The 23,308-nt window shown below is 54.4% G+C and overlaps 1 protein-coding gene across 2 annotated transcripts in view; it reads right to left on the minus strand.

The window, feature by feature from the left end:
* The window catches only part of PLXNA1 (plexin A1), a 265,426-nt gene that overhangs the window by 43,750 nt on the left and 198,368 nt on the right, over nucleotides 1-23,308 (minus strand). For both annotated transcript variants that reach the window (XM_026650270.2, XM_026650272.2), the window contains exons 13-21: nucleotides 19,912-20,063; nucleotides 18,712-18,832; nucleotides 17,903-18,039; nucleotides 16,757-16,924; nucleotides 15,188-15,281; nucleotides 14,014-14,253; nucleotides 12,948-13,091; nucleotides 9,593-9,827; nucleotides 7,394-7,536 (exon numbers count right to left, since the gene is read on the minus strand). In XM_026650270.2, coding sequence (XP_026506055.1) covers nucleotides 7,394-7,536; nucleotides 9,593-9,827; nucleotides 12,948-13,091; nucleotides 14,014-14,253; nucleotides 15,188-15,281; nucleotides 16,757-16,924; nucleotides 17,903-18,039; nucleotides 18,712-18,832; nucleotides 19,912-20,063 — 1,434 coding nt within the window. The remainder of the gene's footprint in view (nucleotides 1-7,393; nucleotides 7,537-9,592; nucleotides 9,828-12,947; nucleotides 13,092-14,013; nucleotides 14,254-15,187; nucleotides 15,282-16,756; nucleotides 16,925-17,902; nucleotides 18,040-18,711; nucleotides 18,833-19,911; nucleotides 20,064-23,308) is intronic.

A 23,308-nucleotide genomic window follows, 5' to 3' on the forward strand; every position in this document is an offset into this window, starting at 1 on the left:
AGTCAAACTTCCAATTTCCTATCCAATGAGAAGTTGAATTCACTCTGTACCCAGCAAAGACCTCGGACCAGCTCTTTGGACATTCCACAGCATAAGAAAACATCTCTCCCTTTTCTACCTTTCCAAATTAAAGAACTGCCAAAATACTGAGTCGCTAAAGGACAAAGGTGTCCAAACTTTTCTGGCTGGATCTCAGCACAAGAATACTTCCCATATCCTTGAGATTCATGTTACGTTTCAGGGTGTGCTTGGTTCTGTACAGCAGTCAGCCACATGTGTGTCTGGGCAGGAAACCCAGGGGGGGAAAGAAGGGGGAGCTGGCTGACTGAGGGGGTGGGGTATGGAGACTTCTACCTCCACCTCTCCAGTACCAACCCAGTTTTGGTCAGCAGTGACTGACAGTTGTTACTAGAGATGGATGAAATTTTTCACACTCAAAGTCTTCCCATTGGAAAACATGGTTTCATCAAAGTAAAGTATTTTCCATGGGGAAATGTCAATGTTAATGAATTTCCCCCCCATTTTCCGATCAGGAAAATCAATATGAAAATGTCGTTTCAAGCCAACGTTTGAAACCAAGCAACATTTTTCATTTCAAAATGTCAGCTCGAAATGAAAAATGGGGCTTCGACGCCTCCCATTATTTTGCTGAGATTGAAAATTTTTGGCATTTTGCATTCTGTGAAATTTCCCAATGTTTCAACTTAATGTTCCACGGCAGAAACTAATTCCAAACTCTGGGCATTTCCCACGGGACGAACCTCCCCTTTCTCTCATCACCAGCGGGTGGCTGTTGGATAGTTTGGGTGACCATGGGTTTGTGGGTCACAGCCCAGGTGTCCACCTCACACCCCAAAGCACACCACAGCTGGCACTCACTGGCCTCTTGTTGGCAATCTCAGCAGAATGGCCAAACCAGGAACGGGTGACGGAGACTGAACTTGGTCCTACAAGGGGTCCCGGCAGGGCAGAGGTGAGGAACCTACCCCGGTGCTGTACCTGCCCTGCAGACAGAGACTTAGATGGCCCCCTTCCTGTAGTATCTGAGCACTTCCCAACCCTCACGCAGTACCCCTTAAGTCAGGCAGTACTATTATCCCCATCTTAAAAAAAAATATATATATATATATGGAAATATACCTATCTCATAGAACTGGGAGGGACCCTGAAAGGTCACTGAGTCCAGCCCCCTGCCTTCACTAGCAGGACCAAGTACTGATTTTACCCCAGATCCCAAAGTAGCCCCCTCAAGGATTGAACTCACAACCCTGGGTTTACCAGGCCAATGCTCAAACCACTGAGCTATCCCTCCCCTGTTCCAGCTGGGGGAATCTTCCAGCTGGGGAACTGAGGCCTGGAGAGAATAAGGGCATGTCTACACAAGCACTTACTGTCCTGCGAGCTGGGTTGTAAAGCTCCAGCCTGTCGTGCTAACCGTCTGCCTGCACCCGGCTGACGCGCACTAAGAGCTCCCTAGTGCGCACTGACAGGTGGTTTGAAACAGTGCTGGTGTGCACACGCCCTTCGTGACTTGCTCGTGGTCACGCAGGAAGTCTGTGGCAGAGCAGGGAATTGAACGCAGGTCTCCCAAGTCCTAGGCTAGCACACCGGCACTTTCGGCTAGCGCTAAAGTCATTCTGGCAGCGAAGCCCTTGAAAGGAAGGGTGAGAAAGAGGGAGGGATTCTTTGGGGAGAGGACAGGCAGGTGGCACCGCTGCCTTCAGCATTCAACTCTCCCCCAGGGGTTTTGATGTGGGTCTGAGCATGGAGAGCCGGCTACCTGCCACATTTCTGACACACTGACTGATTTCAGATGGGCTCAGGCTACAATTTCAAAATAAACATCGTCCTCTGCTTGGCTGGGAGATGCAGGGATCAGATGGCACGATCCTATCGGAGCCGTGTTCCCAGCTAGTGGAGCAACCAAAGCTTGATAAGCTGGGAAATTGATCCTGTCCAGCCCCGGCGATCTTATCAGGGTCTTGCGCAGGGGATGGAAGAGGACAGCGGGGAAGAGTGCAAAGCATCTGTCACACATGGTGTCACTGAGAGCACCCTCACTGAGCCCAATTCCCCGCTTTGCTGCGGCTTTGTGTCTAACTCACTGATCATTAGCAAAAGTAAATGAACAATAAAGAATTAAATATTTAATCAGGATTAAATTCACACAAAGCAATGGAAAAAAACAAAACCCACACAAACCCAAAGCAAAAGGGAGCTGTTAATGACGGCTCTAAGACTTGGCTTCGGATTAGTGTGTGTGGGGAAGAGCTCCTTCCCCGTCACTTGTAATAGCTAGTGTTACACTCATTCTGATTAAGGGGACAAATAAAAGCAAACCTGATTAAATTATATGAAGCTTACACAACTGTATTTGCTTTATTTAATCTGGGTTCTTTTTCTCCCTTGAAACTTTTAACACTTCACTTCCCAACCAAGCCCACATGCTCTCTCTTGCATTCGGAGTGCAGTATGTTTAAAATCACAGAAATTGGAGCTGGAAAAGACCAGTGCAGAATTATCCCCTGCAGTTACTTCTCCGGGGCTTTGTCATGTCTAGATTTCAATGAGGTTTCCATCCCTTCCCTTTGGAAAGGATTCCACTGTCTAGCAGGTCTCCTCGTTGGGAAAGGTTTCCTGATATTCCGCCTAAATTGTCATTGATTCAATTTCATCCCTTCTCTCCTAGCAGTAAGTTCTATCCCCAGCCACCCAACTTGGCCCTTTAACTTCTGACCACCCCCGCCCAGGCTAAGTGAGGAAGCGATAGCAGACGGAGTGTAGTCACCGCAAACCAAACTGCCAAAAGCGAGGCTGAGATGGGCCGGAACACACCCTAGGAATTCTAGGTGGGGGGAGGAGGTGGATTCAAATCCTTGCATCTCAATTTGCCCTCACAGTTTGGATCCAAACCCAGAAGGGGCCTGTTTTCTGGTTCCAGCGCTGTGAGAACATTTTAAGCTGGCAAAAATCTCCCAACAGCAGCCGACCTGACATCCAATTGTACGGAGCCAACATCTCAGGGGAATTTGGAACTGTCAGATCCAAACCCCAGCCTAAGCCTAAATCCAGATCCAGACCCAAGCCTCACCTCCTAGGCCCAGCTCTAGTTTGGAAGCTTTTCCCAGTGAGCTAAGTTCACTGGGGCTCCCTAAACAGACAGGAAAGCGGGAAGCTGGCAGGTAGCGCTGACAGTAGAACAGAAACATCAGCTGCATTCTCACTGGCTTGGCTCTGTCACAACTGGGGCATCACGGCTGTGCAATGGGACTTCAGACACCTCCCCTCCTTACCCTTCAGGGGCTGAGCTTGAAACAGAGAGAGCGAGAGGGTGGAGCCTAGAACCACGCTGTCATACTGCGCAGTGAGGAGCGCCACTGGGTAGGGCAATTTTCACATGCAGCTTATGACCCCCCTGAAAATACTTCATTTATAACAGAAACAAAGAGACCTTTGTCCGGCAGTACCTCTACGCTATACACCCATGTGTGTCTTATACACCCCACTGGGCATCAGCCCGAGAGCTGTCGCTGCGTTAACCCCGAGGCTACGAGTACAGGTCCTTGTGAAGAAAATCCATCTTCTCCAAATCTCCCCAGCTCCTCCTGCCCTGCTCTGTCCCCACACTGTCCTCCCCACACCTCTCTCTCATGCACAGAGGGAAGGGCAGCACTGTCTATGGCTGGGGAGCCAGACAAGGGTTTTTCTATTTAACCTGAGTTGATAAATAATACTTCTCCTCTGCAAGAGGCAAATAGCGAGGGGCAGAGCCCAGGGTTCCCACCATGCGCCCCAGAGTTACTCAGCCAGCCCACGTGTGGCTCCCGTCGCTAGCTAAGGCTGGCAACGCCACGGGAAGACTCTACCAGTAAAGGGTCTGCCCTGCCCATTAGCTCACACCCAACACACAGGAGTTCATCCATCTACCTAGTACTTAGATACTCATCACCATAGCCTCTGAGCGCCCACCTTCATTTTATCCTCACCACACCCTTCCATCAGCCAGGCACTGCACCCAGGTGTCCCAAGTCCAAGCTGCGGGCGCCTATCCCCTAACCCATCCTGCCTGTGAGGGGGACTCACTCCCCTCTCTCACATGACTGCCATCTGTCATCTCCAGGGGTGTCTGGGTTGGGGGAACATTCATTCCTGTGTCAGATCCAGGGGGGGCAGAAGGGGACAATGGAATGGGCCCGGTGAGCTTGGGAATGGAGAGCCAACAGAGGCAGCAAGATAGTTATGAAGATGCAGCCCCCTCATAGCTCTTCGTAGCAGGTTTATTTGCCAAGAATTAGCCCCTCCCCACCGAAGGCCCAAGCTGAGTAAAGCCCTGGTTACAATGGAAAACGAGAGAGGGTCAGGGTCTCGCTGACCTCTTCATTTTGTGCAGGGAAGCACGGGGGGAATGACCCCTTCGTGCTGTGTGGTAACAGTACAGTGCCCGACGGCCAGGCCAGGACTGTCTGAGCCTCCTGCAAGCCTGGGGGAAGGTAGATCCATGAACACTGTGACTCTGTGGTGAAAGCCAGGATAAGTGCCTCCCCCCCACCCCCCAACGTTGGGGGTAGGGACTAAAGGGAGCACGGGAGATAGAACTACAACCCACCCCACTGAGAGAGCCAGATCACAGTAGCAGCAGCCAGCTGGGTTACAATGAATGCATTTGCAGTTGTAAGGGGTTGATTCCCTGCAATTAATAACTCTGCATCCCGCACCAGGGCCGATTACTTCTCCTAAACATGTTCTGAAGTCTACGTCAACATTAATTACTGTGTCCGGTCAGCAGCGAGGGGAAGCTAAGGTCACCCCGCACCACTCCAATCAAGAGCAACCTTGGTACTGAGAAAAACCAGAAGCCAATTTATGTGCACTTGCATGCACTAAATTAAGCAGACATTGTGAGGCTGGGAGAGAAGGGGGAGCTGGTTTGGGGAGCAGGGGGAGAAGGGACAAGATGCTCTTCTGCAGGGAGGAGCCATGGAGCTGGGAAGGTGGATGATGTCGGACAAGTCTGCTGGAAATGAGCAGCCGGTCATGCATCAAACAAACCCAATTGAATAAATCAAGTGCAGTAGAAAATGACAGCGGCAATGATATTAATACGAATATTGATATTAATGTCAGTGAGTGTGGTAGCCATGCAGTGGCCTCCCTGTGCTCACGTTGACCGGCACGTGGCAAGATGCATCACGGAGGGACAGGCTGGTGTCCAAGACCATATGCTCAGGAGCTGTGGAGAAGGGGCAGCATAAATGCAGCCATGATGGTCTTAGACAAGGAAGTGAAGCCCCCGCAGATATGCAGAGAGCCGCCTTGGTCGTGCTGGTGGTCTCCAGGGGCTCCAGGTCCCAGTTAAAAGGAAGGGCAGATGTAGTCTGCTCCACCTAATGCAGATGAGGTGTGGCCCAGGCTCTTGCCCAGCTGACAGCGTAGGCCTAGCTGGGTGAAACTTGGTCAGTGCAAACGCAGAGGAATAAAGCGGGGTGTGGAAGCTGGCAGTGCGGGTCTGTGGCAGGGAAGAGCAACCCTCTCCCCAGGTGGCAGTGAAAGCGCAACACTTCCCAGAGGGGAAGCGGGTGGCAAGCACACGGCCCTAGGAGTGCTACAGCGAGGCCGCCAGGTCACCCTCCTGGAGACAAGGTGAGGGATAAGATGGGGACAACAGTGATGGAGGCAGCTGCTGGTTGGGTGATCTGTGGTCCCCCAGAAGGACAGGAACAGGTTGAGCCCATGCTTCAACGCCTGGGAGAAGCCGGCTGGTGAAATGTATTATCGCTCTATGGCTGCAATGACCTTCCCACTGCAAGGCAGAACGATACCAGCAGCACAAGGGTTAGAGTCTCGGAATCACCAGCAAGAGAGATGAGCCAGGCCTAGTCAGGAGCACCAGCCCCACTCCCTGAGACCAGCACTGGATGCTTCTCTATTGTGTATTTCCTAGTGCTTTGTCCACTCAGAGCTTCCAGTGTGCCAAGCCAGGGGACTTCTGCCACTTCCCTCAGGAGACTATTCCACAGCCCAGCAGATCTAGTGATCAGAAAAACACTCCTGCGCTTTTCTTACTCAACGTCATCCCATTACTCCTCATTATACTCCCTCCCCCAAACCGCCCCAGACAGCTCCTCTGCTTCCTTGGGGTTTGCCCCTTCACGTGTCTCTAGATGGGTCCACCCTCCCTCCTCCTCTCGCCATTCAGCCTCGCTATGCAGACTTAACTCTTCCAAACTTCCCCCTTTCTGTTGCTCTTCCCTGAATTCCCTCCAGTTTGTCAACATCTTTCTGGTACCAAGGTACCGAGAACTGTACTGATTGCCCCAGGCACTACCTCCCCGAGCTGCACAGACAGGGACCGGCTCCTCTGGGATGAGACAGGAACATAAGAATTGCCTGATTGGATCAGACTGGTGGCCCACCTCCAACAAAAGCTAGTACCAGACGCTTTAGAACAAGGTGAAGAAACACTATCATGGACATTTTTGGAATAACCTGACTACAGAGGAAGTTCCTTTTTAACTCTTGTCACTTAACACTATACTCCATCTGTTCTCAGTGGGGGCTGAGTGCTTTTGAAATCTGGCCCTTAGCACCTAGCTAATTGCCCTGAAGCCTGGGGGTTTATATCCCTTATAAAGACATTTTGTTCCTCTCTAACATACCTGTGGATCTTCTAATTATCCGTAGAAATAGCTAATCCTACTTTGAACCCTCTTAATTCTTGGCCTCAGTGACATCTGTGTCAATGAGCTCTGCAGGTTAATGATACACTGTGTTAAAAAATACATAGCCCAAGATTGCATTGGGTTCCTCTGCTATGCTGCACTGCAGTCCTGTAAGCTCTCATCCCTGGGTTAAGGAGTCACAGGGCACCGTAGCAGAGTAAACCTCTCTATCCAAGGGAGGAAACCCCAGTGTCACCCAGCTTTACCATGGAGGTCTTGGAGGACCAAGAGGGAGGTTTCAGAACATTGTACGTGCAACCTCCTCAGTCGCTCCCGGCTGGAAAACCCAGATGTTACAAATCCAAACCCCAAGAGCTCAGGCAGAGGACACTGCATGGACAGGTTGCCATGAAGGATGCTCCTCCGTGCTCTGTAAAGAAAATGGACTTTTGCCAGACTAGAGTCTCTGCCCACTGCAGCTTGTTGCAATCTCCTTGGATGGGTGGCCAGAGTCACTCCTGAGTCAGTAATCTCTCCCCATCCATTGCTGAGCCCAGACCTGTGAGTTCCCATCATTCACTGAAACTTCCAAGACTTCCGCACTAAAAATGAAGGAAGAAGGGGCAATGGTGAACCCTGCAGCAGACGGGCATGAAGCGCAGCTCCCAGAGGCAGGTGTCCCCAGGGTGAAGCATCGGAGAGACAGACAGACACACATACACACATTACCACACCTCCATCTCCTTCAGCACAGGATGGTCTTCTATCCCAGGGAAGAGGACCCTCATGGCGTAGGTGCGATAGTCCAGGAAGGGGATGCCAGCCCCGTCTAAGTCGTTCGTCAGCTCATGGATGTCTGTCTGCAGTTCGGCAAAGGCTGGGATGGAAAGAGCAGAGTTGTGTTAGGGGACTATGGGCCTGCAGGAGGTCAATAGGGGAGGTCAGGCTGGGCCCTAGAGCTACCACACTGGTGCCAGCAAAAGACGATAAGAGCCCCACAGATCTAGAATAGTGGGGGCTGCCATTTGTCCCTAGCACCGGTAATCAGAGCGGCTCAAGGCAATTTACAGACATCAATTATCTCAGTCTCACACCACCCTGTCAAGAGGGGCAGTACCCTTATCTCCATTTTACACAGGGCAAAGCAGAAGCACAGAGAGGGGACATGACCTCCCCGGGGTCACACAGCAAATCAGTGGCAGAGCCGGGAATAGAACCCAGGAGTCCTGAAGCCTTAGCCTCTCGGTTCTAACCCCCTTTCTATGTGCACATATGTAAGAAACCTGTAGGCGGCTGTGAATGACAGGGCAGAGATGCTGGGCGAGAGAGAGGTTTAAACCACAAGAATGTTCTCATTTCATTCTGACCTAAATAATGTTAGAGAGAAAAGCCCAACACAAACCCAGCACCCTGGGGTAAGAACAGGCACAGCCTGAGCTCGTGCTAGACGGAGGGGGGGGAAATGGTGTCCTGCGCCTTTAATGGTACCCATGGGGGAAGGCTTTGGGGGTAGGAGGGGGATCTCTAGCACTGTATAAGGGAAAGAGAAAAAAACACAGAGAAATCAAATTAACAGCACTTTAAAGGGAGCTGGAAGCTAGGCAGAGGGTTGCAGGCTTGTCAGCCTGATGAGAAAAAACAAACGTCAGCTTGAAAGGCTCGCTATCTTATCTGTAACTAGAGGGACTAGAAAAGAGAAAAGGCAGGGAAGAGATTGCGCCTTTTAATTAAAAGCAGATCCTTTTATCTGCCAGCTGTGGAAGAGGAAGACGAGATCCCCTCCACCCTCCCCTCTCTCTGTCACTATTGCCATCTACATGGATTTTTAGGGGTTTTTTCTTTTTTATTATCTCGTTTTAGGTGCCCGCTTCTCCCCCAGCCTCTGGGCTGGCTGTAGTTGGCAGGGTCACGGTCCCAGGCACTGGCTTGCAGCGATAATGGGCAATTAGGTTTTATCAGCAGGATCATAAGAGGCATTCTGTCCAATTTCGCAGCATCCCTCTGTCACATAATGAGAGACTCAAGGCCCTTTTCAGGCAGGTTTCTCTATCCTCTTTTGTCCTCTTTTAGACTTTAAAAACATAAAATCCTTAACCGAAAAAATAAATCCTACTAAAAATAAGTTAAGTTCCCCCCCCAACAAAGTCACTTTGCCTGCTCGGATCGCCAGTCCCAAGAGTGGCTTAGAGCAGGGGAAGGTCCCTGTAGATCAGGAGCTCGAGGCCCACAGCACTGGGACGAGAGGGCAGATTTAAAAGGCTGCTCTGTGTGCAGTGAGTTAGCACATGCTGTAGGTGAGCATGAAGCTTTGCAAGCAGACATGGTGCTTGCAGAGCAGGAGACTGGGGGATATGAAAGAGAAGGGAGCAAGTAGGAAACACCTGTCCAGCAAAGACCCTTGTGCCATAAGACCAGGATGGTGCATTGCAACATACTGTGCTGTCACTGTGGTGAGACCATGCAGCAGCCCTGTGTCATATACAGGGGAGTTCCTTGTCCCACGCTGGGACCAGACGCTGTTAACGGACACATCAAGAGCTAGAACAAGCCGTGGCACTCAGGATAGGGACCTGCAAATGCACACGCAGCACCCTATGGGAATGCAGAGGCAACCAGGGAAAGGACCTGACAACGCTGCAGAGGATGGGGGCTTTCAAGGGAGTCTCTATAGAAATGAGCCTGCCTGCCTGCATGTGAACATCAATACCCTGAACATCTGACCTGGGGATTCTGGCTGAGGGATCATGGATGTCCATGGTACCGCTAGCTCCTTCAACAAACGGTAGGGTGTGAACAGAGAGTCTTGGAGCAAACACAAGAGGGGAAACCAACGACCCAGAGGGGGCAGAGCTGGCAAAGCAGGTGAAGGGGCTGACGGATGGGGACAGGCTGAAGCTGGGAAGCCGTGGGGAGAGAAGCAGAGACTGACTCACCCTCTTTGCACTCCAAGGCCACGCGGGACTCCAGGTTGTCCATCTGCAGCTGCAGGCGTTTCAGGGTGCGGTCGGCGTCCCGGGACTTGCGCTTGTAGGCGATGAGGACGATGATGATGATGAGCAGGAGAAGGCCGCCTCCGCCGCCAATCCCGATGATGGCAGGCAGCGTCAGGAGGCTGTCTGAGTAGATCTGCAGCGTCCCCGGGGAGAACTCAAACCCTCCAGCCTTGATCTGAGCCGCATGGGAGGGAAAGGGCTTCACGTTAGTGCTAAGGGCTGGGGAGTGGCTCGTCTCCCTGCTGAGAGGGCTCTGTGCCCCCTTCTTCCACCCACCTGCCACCCTACAGGCTGGGGGATGCTATACAAAGAGAACTGCAGAGCCCCCGGCCAACTCTCATATGCCCCAAAAAGCATCTGGGGACAAGAGGGTTTGGCAGCTGGGTGAGTCGGGGAGACTTCCCATTGGCATGGGGAAGAGGTCAAGAGCGGGTTTAGCTTGGGGTGTGTGGGTCAAGACGCCTCTCCGAACTGGGGCAGGTTGTGATCAGAAGGATTTTGCCAGCTGGAAAGGGGAAGGGAGGGTCTGCCACCCCCACTGTTCCCCACGACATCCCCAGGAGCCAACTAGGGAAATGTGGTCTAGGTGAAATGACTGTCAGGGGGGTGGACAATGGAGGTTGGAAAACCATACTCAGAGTAGTTATCAGTGGTTCACTGTCACTGGGAGGGGTATCTAGTGGGGGCGGCAGGAGTCTGTCCTGGGTCCGGTACGGTTCCATATTTTCATTAATGACTTGGATAATGAAGTGGAGAGTACGTGTATAAAAGCTGCAGATGACACCAAGCTGGGAGGGGTGAAAAAGGCTAATTTCATTCTGGGGTGAATTAACTGGAGTGTTGTATGTAAGACGCGGGAGGTGATTGTCCCGCTCTACTCGGCCCCGGTGAGGCCTCAGCTGGAGTCCTTCCAGGCACCACACTTGAAGAAAGGTGTGGCTAAATTGGAGAGTCCAGAGGAGAGCAACAAAAATGATCAAAGGTTTAGAGAACCTAACCTGTGAGGAAAGGTTAAAAAAACTGGGCATGCTTAGTCCTGAGAAAAGCAGACTGAAGGGGGGGACCTGATAACAGTCTTCACATATGTCAAGGGCTGTTATACAGAGGACTGTGATCAATTGTTCTGTGTTCACTGAGGGCAAGACAAGAAGGAGCTTAATCTGCAGCCAGGGAGATTTATGTTAGATATTGGGGGAAACGGTCTAACTCTAAGGGTAGTTAAGCTCTGGAATAGGCTTCCAGGGAGCCTATCCCTGTCGAGATGGCCAAGGTTTACTTAGTCCTGCCTCAGTGCAGTAGGCTGGACTAGATGACCACTTGAGGTTCATTCCAGCCCTACTTTCTATGATTCACTCTTTAAATTGGGGGTGGGGGAGAGAGCGACCCTCCCTTCCCCTTCCTTACGGGGGAGGAGGTGCATGCTGGAATGGGGTTCTCAGAAAGCAGGGACCCCCAGACCGCAGGATCTCTGTATCCACACAAGCGGCATGTGTCCAAGGTGTGTAATAGGAAGGTCAGATCATTATCATACCAGCCCGGGCAGAGCCCAGTGAGCAAAGTGAACCCACACTTCCGAGGGGCATTGACACCAGAAGGTAGTTTGGAGGAGGCCGTGGGGCAGGCCGCAGAGCAGGTGCGGGGGCTACAGTGCGAGGGGCTTGTCCGAGCGCATGCAGAGCTTTAATGGGATGCAGAAGACATGCTGGTGTGTTGTCAGCGCCTGTGAGGAGCAGGCAGCGAGTTTGATGTCTCATTCAGACAACATTACAATAACAGATGGGATGTAAAGTGAGTTCCCTGATGGATGAGGAGCCTGGGGGGACCGTTCTGGGTCCCTTTCAAATACACAAGGCTGCACTGAGACCCTGAGCGCTGCTGCTGCTGAGCAACAACCTGACAAAGAATCTTACTTAAAGCTAAGCCAGGAGCTGGGGGAAGTGAGGGGGCAGGAACCCCTTGACCATATGGCTCAGACTGAGTCTCCTGCGGCCAGTAGGGAAGGAACCGAGCTGGCAGGTCCAGCCAGGCCCACCCAGAGTGCGGGTAACAATGGAGCGTGCTTGTGGCGGGCTGGCTGGAGCACTCAGCCCCTCTGAACAGACTACTGGGGGTAGGGGACAGGGCACTAGGGAGGCAGGCAGCCGGGGGCTCCTCCCAGCAGATCTAAGCCCCTGCATGTGCACATAATCCGGTGTTGATGAGCTCTTACCCAGGGACCAGTGGCCAGCTGGCGCCAGGCAGGGGGCGAAAGGGGAAGGGCCCCTGCATGCTCTCCAATGTATGCCAGAAGGGGATTAAGCCCCTCTGTCTCCAGCCACCGCCCCCCGCTCAGTAAAAGGGGAGCCTAATGTCTCAGGCTGAACGTGAGCTACCGCTGAGCATACGATGGCACGTGGTCAGCCTGCGCTGTTCCCAAAGCGACCATCGGTGAGCACTGTGCCAGGTCAGGTGCTTTGGGAGGCCCCCAGGAAACAAGGATCTTTACAGAGCCCAGTGTCCTAGCCTGCAGAGGAACAGCACACCGGCAATGCACTCTGCTTAACAGGCTACTCTGTCCCTCACTGCGGCATGAGGGAGTGGCCCAGGAGAACTAGGCATGTTTAGGGTTACACCATCAACAGAAAGTTTCATTAGGTATGGCAGAGCCCCTAGCCGGAGGGGATTGGGGCAGTGGGGTTTAGCAGGGTGCCATGCAGGAGGGAGTGGAAGGGGGCATGGCAGGGCCCATTCACTAAAGGAGGATGGGGTACGGCAGGGCCGCATGCAGGACAGGACTGGAATTCAGCAGGACCCCATGCAGGAGGGGAGTGAGGGCTGGGGTACGGCAGGGTGCTATGAAGGAGGGGGTTGGGGTCCAGCATGTCAGCCCATGCCCCACCCTCCACACACACACACGCACGCACACACACACGCACACACTTGCTGTCAATGGCAGAGCTGTGCTTCTTGGTAACTTGGACTGCTTTTATGACTGGACGCCACAAGGCAGGTTCCCGGTGCTGTGCACAGGCTGCTGCCCAGGGGTCTCCCCTGGGGTGTTGCTACAGACAGGGCTCCCAGCCAGGGCGGGGCAATGCAGCTGTCATTGCCTCAGAACTCAGGTGGAACCCGACAAGGGTTGATAAACGATATCCCAGCTCTGCTTTGGAGCTGGAGGCTGTTTGTCTCAGGCCCCAGCCACACGAGGCTTGTTCAGCGGGAAGAACAAGTGCCCAGTGCATGGCATGGTGCAGTCCTGGCAGCACCTGCGAGGATGCCAGGGCCCAAAGAGGCCGGTCGGGGTGGTTAGCATTACCGTGACTTTGTGCTGTCCTGTGAGGTTTGGCGACTCGCACAAGAGCTGGGTCTCGGAGACCGTCAGGGCGCAGGGAGTGTCACCAATCAGCACTGTGTAGTTCAGCCGGGAGTTACCAGCAGCCGGCGGGAGCAGGTTCCGGCCCTTTAAGGGAACAAGGAGCGAGATCATTAGTTCTCCCGCAGTTGGATTCTCCCATCACCAAGCAAATTCTCTCCCTCAGCCTTCTAACCCCAGGGAGAGCAGGAGGCTGCAGGGATCCTTCCGCTCCCCCGTAGTCCCTGATACAGGTCCAATAAGAAGTGAAGGACGAGTGGGAATCCTAGCCAGGGAGATACAAAGAAGATGCACCCAGAATGAGCCAAACCCCTGGGGCACGCTCCCTGATTGCAGTGCAGTTACCCCGGGGATGACTTTGTCCCTGAGCTCTGAGGGGAGGGACACCCCTCCCACCCATGGAGACACAGGGTTAACCAGGGCGTGCCCTCGTCTAAAACACTCCACATCCCTTCTGCAAGGCTCTAAGGTGCCACATACCCACTCGCCCCATGGGGATAATTAAACCAGGGCTTCGTAACCTGGGGAGCGCCACCCCACCGGTGCCAAGGGGTCCCAACCACCCTGCCCTTCCCATACTGCTGAGGGGGAGGGAGACAGTTTGGAAAAGGTTGAGACCCCGTGAGTTCCATCTCCGTGGAACGCACTCCTTTGCCTACCTCCTGCAGCAGACCCCAACTTCATCAGCCTTTACCTATAGCCAGAAAATCCCACCTGTCCTGCAAGCAGAGGGTTTGTAAGGGCACAATGGGGTTCTATGGCTCTCCCACTGCTGGGCAGGGAATACCACCCCTCCCCCACTTACCTGGCCGGCACAATCCATGTAACCCCCGAGAGACCAGCTGCCGGGCCAGCAGCTCTGACTCTGAACTGGTCCATTCCATCCCCGTTTGAGTTCTCTGACCTGCTGTACAGGTGCAGCTGGCCCAGGGTGGAAAAGGAAGCCAGAGAGCTGGAGCTGCAATAGGGCAGCACAAGCGATGGGGGACAAGAGCTGTGGGGGGCTTACCTTGAGGATAAGGGGAGAGCTGGGCTTGAGCTCCAGCATGCCAGAGGGGCTGAGGGGCTCGAAGATGGGGTCCGGATAATAGACGAAGCTGGTGGTATTAACAATCAGCAGCGCCTGGACATTATCCATGACAAAGCCAATCTCATCTGGGCGGTCACCGATCTCTGGGGGGCTCCGGGACGGGTTGTCGATGGATGGAGCGTAGCACAGCATGGTGGTGTCGTTGTAGACAGTACAGTTCTACAAAGGGGACAAGGCACCAGGGCTGATCAGACAGTCTCCCATCATCTCAGGCTGTGATACCGTCTGATCTCACAAGCTAAGTTGGCTCAAGAGTGGTCAGTCCCAGGAAGGGAGACCCCCTGCAAGAAGTAGTTGTGCTGAATCTGTCACGGGGCACTCTTCCCTCCGAATCACTCCCAAACCTAAGAGGTGCTGTGCTGTTGGAAGCCCTTCTTATAACAGAGACGCAAAACCAAAGTACTGAGCACTTGTGGCCATTCAAAATCCAGCGACATTTTGCACAACAGCTGGTGCTGGACCACACACCATCCATAATCCCACCTTCTCACTGCTTCCAAGTGAAATGGGATATAAAGTGGAGCTCCTATATCTTCCCTCACCACTGCCTGTCAGCTCCCCCTGAACTGCCAGCGGGATACCGGATTCTTCTCCACTTCCTGTCCTAGACTTTAGTGTAGTGTTGCTGGGCAAACACCTCATGTTCCATCCCAGAAGTGGCTGCATTTCAGTGCTGGGTCAGGAGACTCCTGTATGCATGGGGCCTGATTTTCAGAGAGTGGATTTAAGGAGAGACCCTGCCAGGGACTGAAGCTTTGCTGTCCCCCAGTCGGTACCATTTCTGCTTCCAAAGCACTTTCATGAAACAGCATCCAGTTCCCCACTCCTCTCCCTCTCTCCAGATCTCTAACCCCATCCAGTCACTTTCTCCCCCACCAGTGACAGACCCGTTTTGGCCCCTCCCCAGGTAAGACCCGGCTGGCTTGGTGTCTCTCTTCTAATGACTGAGACCGTTAAAGTCACAGGTACACAGGGGAGGTGGCAGGACGTGCTTTTCACTGGTGTCCTGCATGGAAGCAAGGAGATAGGACTCCTTGCCCTCCCTCCCCAAACCAGGCACAGGGCCTCTCCAGACAGCTGGAGATCTACTTACGTTCTCCCTCTCAGCGCTGCCGTACTTGGCACGGATCCTGGGCTCTTTGATAGTGGCCAGGTTGGTGCCTATCACAGTCAGCAACGTCCCACCGCTAGGAGGCACAGAGAGGAAGGAGTTAGGAGAGGCTGCTCTGGCACAGGGCACCCCAGGCATTGGTGAAGGTGGGCACATGCCATCGCTGCCTATCTTGGAACCTGTCCCAAGGGACTCGCTTGTAATACTGGAATATGGGATCGTCCCTCCCAACTCCAGTCTGGAAACATCCCAGCAACCCATCAGCATGGACCAGGTTCTGCCATTGGGAACCATGTGCCCACCTCACTCATGATGCCACGCCGGCTTCTGTCCACGCAGTAGGAACAGCTGACTTCCACCTTCAGCCGCAGCGGCAGATCTGCCAGAGGCTTCCATTTGAAACAACATCGCCCCCGTGGACCACTCCCATAGCGCTTGCCCACTGCCACCTCCTGGCGAGCGGAGCACCGAAAGCACGGCACAGAGCCTGGCTGCTTTGGGCAACTTCTCTGCTGTGCCTGTTGGCTTCCTGCTGCTGGAAGGTGCTGGGTTTGCAGTCCTGGCGACTGCAGATCTCTGCAAGCTCACAGAGCAGCTACAGCAGGTTGCCATAGGGTGAGCTTCCCTCCGCCACAGACCTCTGGGATGTGTGGGGAGTTCAGTCTCCAGGGACCCACTCAAGCCTTGGCCTCTCTGCTGAGGCGGCCATCAGGGTGCCGATTGGGGGTGGGTTCTGGAACATGTACACCTGCCTACCAAGGGGCGAGACCCTCCCACCCCATCTCAACACAGGTCCCCGAAGTAGCAGCAGCTTAGAACGTCCAGGGTACATTCCGACTGGCAACCTCCCTTGGCCATCCAGTGAGACCCAGAGGAGTGTGGGAGTCAGAAATGGAAAAGCCCCATGAGAGCCCACCCAGGTATGCTCTGGGGGCCAGGACAGAGCCTTCTCTGGGTCTTTGCTTTAAATGCCCCAGAGCAGCAGGGCTTTCCCCCAAGGCTTTTTGGGGAGCCTATTTCACAGCCAGGCTCCAGGAGGGCCGATGGCATGTGCAGTTTAATCGAGTCCTTACCTTCTGCTCCAGCCAATTCAAGCCTTTTAACAGCACATGTAAACCCTTCAGAAATCCCCTGGTGGGAAATACTTTCATGTTATTCGCTGCAGCCAAATGCCAGGCTGAAAGCCCTCTCCTCTTCTGCCCCCTGCCAGTCTAAGTGCTGCAATTCCAGGAGTGTGCTGAGGCCAGGTACCACGCCGGGCACCCCTGGCTACTCCTGCTTTCCTCCCAGTGCTCTGGAGTGTGTCCTGTAGCAAGCCCTCCAATGGCCTATGGTGGCAGTGCCCAGAGGCCCTGGTCGGGATGGGAGCCCAGGCCTGCTAGGTGCTGTACAGACATATCAGAGGCATGATCAGAGGCATGATCCCTGCTCTGAAGAGCTATGCTAGGGCCCCACCTCTCACGTATACTCAGCATATACTCACACCTGCTAGGGCCCACGGGTAACTCCTCCCCCGGTGAGCACAAGGACCCCTGCCCTCTGCAGATTTACCTGTTGATGCTCCACTCTGGGTCTATCTTCTGGATGGTGGGGTCCTCTGTGTAATTGTACTTCACCTCCGGGTTACTCAGCTCGGCCCGGTTGATGTTGATGAGGATGGGTGACCCGCCAGGGCTCTGGCCTGGTGGTGTCCGGCACCGGATCTCCCGAGCGTTTCTCCTGGGGACAAGGCAGAAGAGCCGTCAGATACCGAGGAGGCTCTGAGCATCTCTGGCTATGGGGAGGGGCAGGACAGCATCTCACTCTAGGCTGCACATTGAGCACCAGACTCTATTTGATGGTTACCAGCCCTTGCAGGCACCCTCCACCTCCTCCTACCCCAGAGGTGGGTACAGCACTCAGTGCTAGAGGCAGGACAGAAAGCCACTAGCCCAGTTGTGCAGGTGCCACAATTGTGTTGGACAGCACCCCCTTGTCAGTTCAAAACACAACTTCACCCGCCAGCCATGGGACCTCTGGACTGGGGAGTTTCTGGCAATCAGAGAGGGAGTCCTGTGGGGTATCCAGGACAGCCCCATCAATGCAACCCCTCCTCAGTTCTAGCCACGGCCTCCAGCCACGGGACGGGGTGCACTTTGGAACCTGCCGACACCACTCCTGGTCCCGCCAGCCTTGGGCAAGCCCAGCAGTGACAGCGCCCGAGGCATTGCCCTCTGTCTTTACCCATCTCCCCCCTTCCTCCGGGGAAGTGCTGGTGAAATTGTCAGTTAACAGAGAGAAAAATAAAACAAAAGGCAGCAGGAGAAGCCAGCGCGACTCCCGAGCGTTCCCCATCGCGCGGCTGCTGCAAACAGCAGCGATTAGGGCTGATAACCAGTAATTACCGCAGGAAAATATTTAAAGAGCCGCTCCATTATCATCCCTAATCTAAAAATTATCCACTTCATGCCTCAGGGCTTTGTGATTTTAGAGACAAAATCCTCATTCTTTGGTCTCTTTCAGGAGCCTTGGAAATAGAAACGCCAGGATTTCGAGGGAGAAATTCCACAGGAACCAGGCAAAGGCACCTCACTCCAGAGCCCTCGGCTCCACCCCTGTCATGGCTGTGGGTCCGCTCCCCATCCTCTCCGCACAGCCCAGGGATCATAACTGCCTCTCCAGCCCGCCCCAGCGATCCCCTGTCCATGGAACCCCTACCATGAAAAGACACAAGGTCGTCCCCCGATGGTCACTGTGACATCACTGCCTGCGTTGAGGTGGTTGCCCTCAATGCTAATCCAGGTGCCCCCAGAGAGGGGACCCCGAGCCGGAGTCACGCGGTAGAAAGTGGGCGTCTGCCAAAGAAAAGCAACAAATCCAGCAATTCAAGCGTGTGCAGTGAATGACAAAGTGCAGAGCCAGAAGCTGCACGAATGGACGATGGTGAAGGGGGCAGCTATTGGAGCAAGGTGTGCAGGAGGTGGGAAGTAGCTGTTGGACAGCAACAACGCACTGAAGTTAAGGCCGGTGTCTAGAGGAATCCCATACCCCGCTGAAACTGCAGAGGAGATTTTAGAGAAGCAGAGCAGTTAGCCGAGATTTGACCAAGACACCCCAACTCTTGCCAAGAACTCCTGGGGATCTATAGTGACCAGGGGCGAGGAACCAGTTTTTTCTTTCCAGCTGAAAAACGGTGCTTCCAAGCAGCAAAGTGTCAACTCAGAGCAAGACGCATTGTGTTTGGAATCACCGGCTCTGCTTCCTGGAGTGTCTGGGTATTCCTAGGTCTCCCATCCAAATCCAGAGCCAGCCCGTCCCTACTTAACTTGGGAGAATTGACAAGGTTGTAAACCAAGGTGGGCTCACTGTAGGCTTCAAACTGGGACTGTGTCCACCCCTCCTCCCCACTCCCCACAGATTTGTTTCTATGGGCTCCGGTGCCCCTGGGAGGAAGCGGGATTGGTAACTACAGAGCAAGGGGAGGTGGACATGCTGGGAGCCAGAGGGATAATACTGTATAACCTTACCACAAACGTGAAGCTTTTGGGGGATGTGGCCCTGTAGCTGGGGGAGCAGTCCCTGATGCACACCTCCACACGGGCATCGTGGGCTCGGCCTGAGCTGGCGTCTCCGATCTCACACACAATTCTAGGGGAAGCAGGAAAGGTGCTCTCAGTGCATTTGCCATGGCGGGGTTGCTCCGCGGAGCTACACGTGGATGTCCTGGAGCAGAGGGGTTGGGGAGCCGAGGGCTGGCCTGGCTGGGTGTGCCTGTCTCCTGGAAGAGCAACTACCATGACGCTTGACTATAGGACCATGACTAGTTTTGCACAGCTCTTTCCTTGCCACCTCAGCCCTGCGTTCTGATGGGCTGTTATGATTCACACAGCCTAGCCCATGGAGAAGTAGGAAGTTACAGCTCTCAGCATATGTGCTTGGAGGGGAAGGGAAGGGACAGTCCAGCAGTGATCAGCTGTCCATGGAGTAGATCTCCTGGCACAAGCTGAAGCCCCTGGCTGCCAAGGAGCTCCACATGAGCACAAGGACATGTGGAGATCTTCCCCAGAGAGCCCTTGTCCCCCCTCGCCTCTGTCCACAGCAAGCAGAGCCGCCCACTGGCTCTCTCCGACTGTTCAGGTTAGTCCTTCACTGCCACCTAGCCCAGGGACAGGCCTGGGGGGCTCATGGGACCAGAAGAGCTGTTCTCACCAGGAGACTGTGTCAGGGTTTAGATGCCCCAGGACTCAGGCAGGCCCATTTCCCTGATGACTTGCTGTGCTGGTGAACCAGTTATCAGAGTGAGCTAATGCACAACTTCCCTACTTAACTGCCCAGTCCAGCCCTGCTCCCAGCCAACTGCGAGGCTGGACGTGCTCAGACAGCAGCGGGTGTATGAGTTGGGTCGACAGATCTCCGCTGACCGAGATCACAGCTCTAGGCTAGGAAGGCAGCAGGGGACACCAGGGCCAGTCTAGAACTGGCCAGCGTGGCCTGCAGGCTGGGTGGGTTTGCAGCTCCACAGGCGGTGTCAGAGCCACTTCTCTGCACTGGCTGGGCATGGACTCTGCCCCTCGCTGCTCCAGCTCAGTGCCCCAGTGTTAACACCAGCTCCCAGCAGCGAGGGTGAGCGCTCCCACTCAGAACACATGAACCCCTCCAACCTGGAGTCTCCATTTCTGGCTAGCAGACATGGGCACCCGACCGCCCCCTGCCAGTTGGGCACTTACTGCTCCGCGCTGATGTACTCGCTCTCGATGGGGATGCACATCACTTTGCCGACCCGCACTCCCATGCGCACATCCTCAAACTTCAGGCCCAGGTTCTCCCCAGTGATGGTCAGACGGGTCCCGCCCTGCCTGGGGCCCGTCTCCGGCGACAGCTGAGAGAGAGCAAAGCAAAGCTTGAATTGGAGGCAGCAAGAGGACAGGGAGAGGGCTCTCTGGACAAGGGTACGAAGGCAAGTGCTTTGGGCTATGATAAGGGCCCAGGGGTTCTTACTGCCCACACAAGGCAGAATAGCCCCCCCCCCCCCCCCCACCCCGAAAGCCCCACAGACAATAAGCTGCCTGGCACTCTGCCTTGGGTGGCGGAGCAGTGGAGTCAACCCTGTGCTCCAAGGAATCTGGGTCTTTCAAGGCACTGAGCCACCCCCTCTAACTCACAGGAACTCTGCACACGCCCACAAGCGCCTGCTGATGCATAAGCACAGACAGTCTGTAGGCCCAGCTGCAGGGACAGCCATGGCTGCACGGGGTGGAAGAGGTAGGCCTGCCAGGCCTTCGGGCAGATCACAAACACTCTAGAATCAGGACCACACCCTGGCCAGAGGACCAGCTCCACCACACTCCTGCTGCCCTGGAAAGGTCAGCAGAGGCCCCACAGAGAGGCTGCTGCCCCAAAGGCAATGGACGCTAACCCCTTCCACACAGCCACCCGGGCCCATCTCAGCAAACAAAGCCTGAGCTGGTGCCAGCTGGGGAGAGAAGGGAGCCCCCGACTTCGAGACGCGCCTCATTTAGCCGGATGATTCCCAATAAAGCAGACAGGTGTGGCCTGACAAAAGCCAGCACGATGACGGATGAGCAGAGAGGCGCAGGCCCGCCACTGCTGCTAACAAGGTAATTATGGGCAATTTTACACCAGATTTCACCGGCCCCGGCGCTCAGCACACACCTGCAGGCATTAAACAGAATTAATGGGGGAGTGCTGTGCTCCCATGCCGGGGGGCTGAGTCATTGGCAACATGGAGCCTGGGGAAGGGGAGGCAGGAGGAGGCTGCCCCGGCAATTCCCACGGGACGTGGATTCTTAGAGTGGTGCCAGTGGGGAGTGAGCTGGCACGTTAATACAGGGGCAGCACCTTGAACCAAGAGCACGCATCTGACCTTCCCACACCCCAGCGGGGAGCGCTGGGAGAGATCGTGGCGCTGTCCTTGACAGCCCCAGGTTGCTATGGAGAAGGCCTCAATGCCGGAGCCAGTTCCTTCCTTTCAGTGAATTTTCTGTTCAAAGTCCTGGCTGGCCCTTTCCTCCCTCCTCGCCCCAAAGCCCATACCAGATCCCTTTGGGGCTGCTGCAAAGCCAAGCTGGCCTAGTCTATCTGCATTCATGGCAAACCTGGCCTGCTGTAACTTTGGGTCTTGGCTGTTTTATCAGCTGGGGATATCCCCCTCCCAGTGGTGGGCGTCCATTCGCTAGGCACAACTTCTCCCCAGCCAAGGGCCAGGGCAGAGAGGAGCACAGGGAAGGAAGAGAACCAAGCAGTAGCCAACCCTGTCTCAATGCACCCCAGCCGTGAGGAACTGCGCCGATCTAGGAGCAATTTCAGTAAGGCAATCTAGTTCCTCGCCACAGCAATGGCCACTGCAGGGTTACTAATCATCACCTAGCGTTCGCACACTGCATCTCATCTTCAAAGTGCTCTGCAAACATCGCCGTGTACAACTAATGATGCTGTTCAGAACAAGTCCTAACTAATCACCCCCCACCGAGGCACAGGCTTGCTTCAGGTCAGCGGTAGAGCTGGTGGCAAAACCCAGGAGTCCTGGCTCCCATTCCTGCACTCTGACTCACAGGCCACGCCGCACGTTAACTCACAGCAGGCTCAGGGCAATCACACGCCGTGAGCTGGAATTTATACAACAGTAAAACTGATTTGGGCTTTGGGGTTTTGCTGTTTGCCTAAATCCAATCCAGCCCTCTGCTAAAGTCCCGGATCAGGACTCATTAAGGCAGCTGCAGCAGGCGATCAGATTTGTTCTCCCCTAAATTGGGCTCCGCTGGGGCGGTTGGTGAGAAGCGGCTGTTTGTTCGGCATTTTTAAATTAGTGTTAAAAGCTGCCCCAGCGTGTTAGATTCCTCCTCCTCTGTGGTGAAATTGACAAGGGCCGTGCATGGGGGGAGCGACAAGCCCGGGAAAGAGATGACACCGCTTGCACTGCTGCGCGGGAAGGTCACAGCTAAACAAGGCACATGGGAGCGAGAGCTGGCAGGGAGATCGGAGGCTCTCCCAAACTTCCCACCCCCAAATCCCCACCCAACCCGGCTCCAGCCCTGACAAACAACATTGCTCTTCTGCTAATTGGTTTCACAGGGTCCTTTTATATAAACCAGCAACTGGCTCCTCTGAGCGCAAGATGAGTGCTTGCTCCTCAGACCTGCCAGCCAGAGTGGGCGCAGGGGCTGCCAGTGGCAGAGAACAGGGCGCAGGCCAGGCCAGCTGGCTGGTAAATCATTCCTAAGGGGACAGCCCCATTCAGTTCCATACTGGGTCCCTTCTCGTACTAAGCACTTACGTGCATGCCAGATCAGAAGGCCCCTGCTCGTCAGACAGGCTGGAGAAAGAGGATCTGTTTGCAGAGATGCTGGGAGCACAGAATCACTCACATCCAGTATCAGGGTCACCAGCTCCCAGCTAGGAGACAGCTGCCCCTAGGGAGAGGCTCAGGCTATGCTGGCTGCAGCAGTACAGCATCCCCTCACCTCTTCCCATCACAATGCTGTGTCAACACAAAACAACAGCACGTGACCACACAGGGGGCCAGATGCTGCAACGCAGCATTGCTACACGACTGGGTCCTACAATACCAAACACAGAGAGGTGTCCCCCCTGGGATCCCTCTGCCCCATGCTCTGATCCCCGGACCCTGCTTGCATCTTCCTCAGGCTGGATGTCCTCTCAGTGCAGGAGTCACTGAGTGCAGCATGGGTGCTCTCCTGACTGCACTCCCAGTCCTCGAAGACGCTTGATTCTAGCTCTGCTTTATATTGTGCGGGTGGTCTGTGTTAAATAATTGCAGCATTTCTGCGCACAGACACACTCCACCATCACTGTGCAGCACCCACAGCTTTGTATAACTGTAGGACCTACAACCAGTGCAGCGGCTGAACACAACAAAACAGTCACCAATGACCCCCCTTACTCCCCCCCCGCCCCCAACCATAGGCTCGAACAAAGATGAGCACACGCTGCAAGGGCAGATGATGATTGCTCATTGATTTATTTATGCAGGACCTAAAACTAGTGTGGCAATTTCTTAATTTATTTTTAATGATTTAGGGACAGAGAGACCGATATCAGGACCAGACAGCAGCAGCTAATGGGATGCAGCTTGTAGCCAGCACA

Source organism: Terrapene carolina, unplaced genomic scaffold, assembly GCF_002925995.2.
Source record: "Terrapene carolina triunguis isolate 2854851 unplaced genomic scaffold, T_m_triunguis-2.0 Scaffold89, whole genome shotgun sequence".
NCBI classification, from domain to species: domain Eukaryota; kingdom Metazoa; phylum Chordata; order Testudines; family Emydidae; genus Terrapene; species Terrapene triunguis.